The following is a 5,794-nucleotide window of genomic DNA, read 5'->3' as shown; positions in this document are numbered from 1 at the left end:
AAATGGACATATTATTTGATGTTTTCAACTCATCCCAATTTAAAGCAAAAGCATTTAGAAGGCCATTTTTTACAAATGTCAAAATGCGTTTTATTATTTTGCGGGCTATATTTTGAAAAAAATACCGCCAAAACCATAAGTGTGAAATGGAACTGAGCCAGCAACATAATATTTTCTCCATAATATTTCATTCCACAGACTTTAAAGAATTTGATTAAGATGCATTAGATGCATTAGAGAGCCTCGACCAAAAATTTATAACAAATTTTCCAAATTTGTATTATTGTAAGAACTTTGAAATGAAAATGATTGATATTTTAAAAATGAATTTGATTACAATTGCTGTAAGAACCAAAATAAGGACTTTATTGTAAAGTTTTTATACGAGTTCGAGTATACCATAGCCTTAAGAATTTCAATGAAAAAATCTAGCAATAAGCATAAATATTTAAGCGTTACACATATGTAAAACATTATTTATAAGACCTAAATAAAATTACTTTAAAAATGATATAGGTAGGTATGACTTTATTTTCGGAACACCCTTTGCTACAGTCAAAAGAAAAACTCTTTTTCTTCTTTCTCTTTTACACTGTAACAATTCTTACCACCATCTATTTCTCGTGTTTGTGTTAGATATACTCTGGTCTAAACCTTGCCCATTCAAATCAAAAACTAAGCAACACAATATCATGTATTCTTTTATACATATGATACACATATTTCCTCTATATTTTATAGCATTATATGATATATTTTCTCTATGGCAGTACACCTGATACACCCAGTCTTTCCATGTTAATAAGATACAAATATTAGATATTTTACACGCATTTTTCAGCAGCTGCGGTGTCCGAGTGGTTAAGGAGATGGACTTGAAATCCATTGGGTTCTACCCGCACAGGTTCGAATCCTGTCCGCAGCGACAGTAATTTTTTTTTCATTACATTTTTTTTTAGTCCAATTATATTAATAAGTTACATACCTCTATAATTGGTAAGAAATATTCTTCAGAAATAAACAGAGCACTTGAAATCAGTTCTTGCATAGTAAGCTGCGTATAGCAAAATTGTGAACTTCTTGTCATTCGAGAGGTTGGTTTATTGAAAAGATCTTCCAATTATTTGATTTTACTGTCAAATTCTTTTAACAATTCGCTTATGTAATAATCATGACGCCAAGCACTTCTTTTGAGAACGGGCTAGACCGATTTAGTGAAGCTGAATCAAAATAAAAATAATCATCTTTTTTTAAAATTTATTTCTTCATTACAAAAAGTCTAATAAAATAAAATTCTATAAATTAATTGCTTGCTTCTTGAACTCTTAGTACTCTTCCATCCAATAAATGGTGGGTATGATTGGAAGCGCTATTGAATGCATCGCGCGTTGAAAATACAACAAAACCATAGCTCTTCGAGAATCCGTTGTTTTTATCGAATATAACTGATGCATTTGCAACATTTCCAAATTTCGAGAAGTACAATTGCAGCTCCCGGCTTCCCACGGTCCATGGTAGGTTTCCAACAAAGAGTTTATAAGAATTGCGAAGAAATGACGCCTGAGACATTATACCTATATTTATTTTGTTTAAATAATTACTTAGATACTTCAACTAAATGGATGGTATGGCCGCCCATTAACTCAATTAAATCTACACCAGAATACTTTCCAATGTCGTCGATATTTATCTGAGCTGCATGCAAATTCCACTTTTTTAGCAATGCTTCGATTGACCAATCCGCACTACGCTCTTGATATGTAAATATGAACTTTGCTTCGGGATTTCTGTCCAATAAAAACGAGACTGTTACAACAATATCCTCGAATACACTTGGATCGTAGTAACAATCTGCAGCTATGATTAAATCAAGAGAACCCAAGTTAAATACACTGTTCAATAGTAAACCCCAACTGAGACCAATAACATCGATACTTTGTCCAGGAACCAAGTTGTTTGCTAAACAAGCTCGGCGTATATGTGCCAGAGATTTGGGTAGGATACAATTATCACTTAGAATAACCTGCGCACCACACTTTGCGGCTAGTATACCAGGCAGGGCTGTGCCTGCTCCAAGTTCTAAAACTCGTTTTCCAACCAAAGAATGACGTCTTTCCCACAAAAACCAAGCGAGTATTGGTGCACAAGGCCAAGTGTAAAATGAGTAGCCGGATTGCAAGAGCTATAAGGAAATTTATATCAAAGACAAAGCTATTTAGAAAAACAAATGTAAAATGACCACTGTCAATCAAAGAGCTTACCTCGGGGATAAGTATTTCAAGCGACTTTTCTGGCGGTATCCCTTGATGGTTTGGTTGAGTAACGTTTGTGAAGACGAATTTCTTCAAATGTTCTGTTGCTGATCCATCAGTCATTTGTAAACGACCTGATGTCATTTGATAAGTCAAAATATAAATAAATAGTTAGTATTTTATTGAAATGTTTAAACAAATGATCGGAATGCGCAGACGCAATTTTTGATGTATGACAAATTTCGGTGAAATGGACACATTCAGTGATTAAGTAAGTCTACACGAGAAGACTATGTGTCTGTCTGATACTTGATTTTTGAAAGAAAATACGTACAAATCTTTATAATTGTATTGGCGTCGGTTAAAAAAGATTTATATAAAGCAATCACAAAATTTAGAACTTGAAATTTCCTGCTAAATCATAAATAAACACAATTTGCGCAATAATCACGAAAAATAGGAAGTATTAAAATAACAAAAAAAAAAGAATAGTGGTTTAATGTTTGCATTCGTTTGCAATTGAATATTTTCTTGAACCCCAGGGAGTCTACAGAAAAACGCTTTATATTAAAAGAAATAGTATTTTTTTAGTGGGTTAATGATTTTTACCTATAATTCACTACACTGCATAGATCATAACAACATTTTAGGAGAGACCTATCATTATAGGTGTTTTTGCTTTCGATTGTGCATTTATTCGCCCAGATTTTGGAAATTGTTTAGGCTTGACTTCATAGGCAGACCAATGCTAAATAAAATCAAGAACAAGAACATTGTCTTAGAAGTTTTAAATTTCTTAGATACTTCTTAATACTTCACTTTTGTAATTTTTGCAAAAAAGTGTTAAATAAAGATAAGCCTTTACTTTCGAGTTTTGATATTGAGCATTGAATTTTGGTGTTAAGGCTTAACTTTATTAAACTTCATCACCGTTTCAAAGTCTGTTCGCCTATACAGCATAGTGTGAATGGTAACCATTGAACATCATTCTTAGCTCAAAATAGTTTTAGATCTAATAGAGAAGTTTTTATAGGACAGAAATTTAATTTGGTATGCAGACTCCTTCATCTGCGAAAAATTAAACAATGTCACTTAACACATTCATAGTCTAAACTGTTCAATTGTACTTTTCTATAAAGCATGTTTTATTATCGAGTTAGAACTTATTTCACACCAACCCTTTTTGGGGTTTATTGCTTTGAAGAATACAAAGATTTTTTTAAAAACAAATTATTTATTGATTTTTGAGCCTATGTACTATACGTTCTTTAAATTGAAGTTTGGGTTACACTCTTTGGTGGCTATATGCGCATAGGGTAACATAACCTCCTCGAGAATTTTCACATACTCGGTTGCATTCCTTATACCCCGATGGAATTAATAGGCCCGACCCCGTAATATGAAAAGCAAGCCCATATCATAATTTTTTCTCCACCATGCTTCACTGTTTTTATAGCGTACCGTGGATGGAATGCTGCATTTTTCGGTCTTCTCACATATTCTCAACGACCCTTGGACCCAAAAAGGACGACTTTGCTTTCACCGGTTCACAGAACATTCCTCCATTTCTCATTTGTCCATTCCCTGGAAAACTTCATTCTCTTTGCCACATACGTTTTCGTCAAGAATGGTACCTTGCGTGGACTTCGGGCTGGTAACTTCGCTTATAAAAGACGACTTCGTATTGTGACAGCGCTAACAGACAGTTGAAGTCCTTTCCTTATTTGAAAGCCCATGAAAGGAATCTGTTTTGCTAACTGAACAATTTTTCTTTTAGTTCTCTCAGTAGTCATCCTGTTTGAGCCTTGCGTTTTCGGTTTATTTTGTCATTTTAAGGCGTTACTGACCATTTTTGCTGAGCAGCCTAGGAAGTCTTGAATATTTTGGTAGGTTTTTCCCTCCAAACACAGTTTTCGAATAAGTTTTCGAATAAGTTTTCGAATTTCTGCGGCGCAGTGTCTTGACCGTCCATTGTTTATTTTTAAGCTAATATTTATTAATTTTTTATATACTAGTATGTTACAAATACTTAAAACTTTAAATAGTAAAATATTTACTTACCAAAAAATAAAAATAAAATCAATTTTTAACCTTTAAAATTATAAAATCAAAAGTACTGCTATTTTTATGAACACTATATCCAGAGAGTTTGAAATAATGGGTGTTCACTGGGAAAAGTAGAGTATAACTTTAAGCTAAAAGTCTCTAATATAAAAACGAAAGACCGTTAGATGCAAGTAACATGTTAATTTTTTTTGTAAGAATTTCTGCTATTTTTATGAACACAACTGTATAACTATAAAATGTAAAATTTAAATGTAATTTGCTTAGGTTTTTATTTTTTGTAAAAAACTGTCAGTTAGATTTTTCTCAAAATTTTACTGAATGTTAACAACAATATTTTTTTAAAGATAAAAGTAGTTTTAATCTTATATCTCAAAGTTTTAAAAAGATATTAGAGTCAAAAATCAATTTTTACCAACTTTAGTTAATTTTTTTGTTTAGGTTTTTATTTTTTGTATAAAAAACTGCCAATTCGATTTTTCTCAAAATTTTTGAGAATGTTGAAAGCAATATTTCTTATAAGAAAAAATTAGATAAAAGCCATAACCTCAAATTTTTGAAAAGATATTTTAGTCGAAAATCAATTTTTACCAACTTTGTGTTATGTTTTTCTAGGTTTTTATTTTTTATAAAAAAAGCTGTCAATTCGATTTTTCTCAAAATTTTATTAGATGTTAAAAACTTTATTTTTCGTTGCACAAAAATGTTTTCAAGGTGACACATTTTTTTTTGATTATTTTTCAAAAAATATACTTGTTTGGTATCACGTTACAATATATTATATAAAATTAAATTCAAGTCTCTAGCGTTCTGGTTAGGGTTAACCAAAATGCTCACCTTTTTTTAAAACAGCAATGGTAAAAACCACCCACGCACTTTTCTTGAGAGCCTTTTCTCCATCTTTCTACCTTATTATCTGTATAACAAAATTTATTTGTAGTCGATATCTCTTCTGGTTCTTGAGCTATGAACGACGAAAAAAACGTCGCGAGCGTACGGATGTACGAACGTACGTACACACGCACGCACAGACATCTTTCTTAAAATCTTTTATTTCGACTCTAGAAACGTCGTGAAATGTCAAAATTTTCAATTTGACATATCGGACCCATTACAATAACTTCCTATGGGAAGTTTGGTTAACAATTTTCAACTTTGAACAATTTAATCAAATTTATCTGGAACACATTTTCTTTTGCTACCTTTATTCAAATGTACACTTATCTGTTTTTCTGAAACTTACACTTTTTGAATGTATTTAAGCCACTTTTAATTTTGTAATGCCTTCTCAAAGTTGCAGGTTGCATCTATACAAACCAACTTCAATGGCCTTTAGACTGCTGTCCTGTATGTGCTGTCATATCATAAAGAACTGTCATGATTCAAAAGCATTCAGGGACTAAAGTATACCATCTCTGATTTGATCATCACATTTTGTTTTGTAACAACAACAAAACAAGAAGAAAACATCAAATAAC

The 5,794-nt window shown here is 31.8% G+C and overlaps 2 protein-coding genes and 1 non-coding gene across 3 annotated transcripts; 1 reads left to right on the top strand and 2 right to left on the bottom strand.

Annotated features, from left to right (window-relative positions):
• Positions 1-843: 843 nt before the first annotated feature.
• On the top strand, positions 844-925 carry Trnas-uga (transfer RNA serine (anticodon UGA)). The gene has a single exon. It is a non-coding gene; the product is annotated as a tRNA-Ser (tRNA).
• A 315-nt stretch (positions 926-1,240) lies between these two features.
• LOC129938774 (SRA stem-loop-interacting RNA-binding protein, mitochondrial) lies at positions 1,241-1,569 on the bottom strand. Its single transcript, XM_056046514.1, has one exon. It carries the CDS (start codon positions 1,567-1,569, stop codon positions 1,303-1,305), a length of 267 nt encoding a protein of 88 aa, XP_055902489.1. The 3' UTR covers positions 1,241-1,302.
• On the bottom strand, positions 1,565-2,466 carry LOC129938773 (histone-arginine methyltransferase METTL23). The gene is made up of 2 exons (XM_056046513.1): positions 2,262-2,466; positions 1,565-2,182 (listed from the first exon to the last, which is right to left on the bottom strand). Exons 1-2 carry the CDS (start codon positions 2,394-2,396, stop codon positions 1,598-1,600), a joined length of 720 nt encoding a protein of 239 aa, XP_055902488.1. The 5' UTR covers positions 2,397-2,466; the 3' UTR covers positions 1,565-1,597.
• Between the last annotated feature and the right edge of the window lie 3,328 nt (positions 2,467-5,794).

Source organism: Eupeodes corollae, chromosome 1 (genome assembly GCF_945859685.1).
Source record: "Eupeodes corollae chromosome 1, idEupCoro1.1, whole genome shotgun sequence".
NCBI lineage: Eukaryota > Metazoa > Arthropoda > Insecta > Diptera > Syrphidae > Eupeodes > Eupeodes corollae.
The sequence above is the reverse complement of the archived record's forward strand: the minus strand, read 5'-3'. Positions and strand labels throughout refer to the sequence as shown.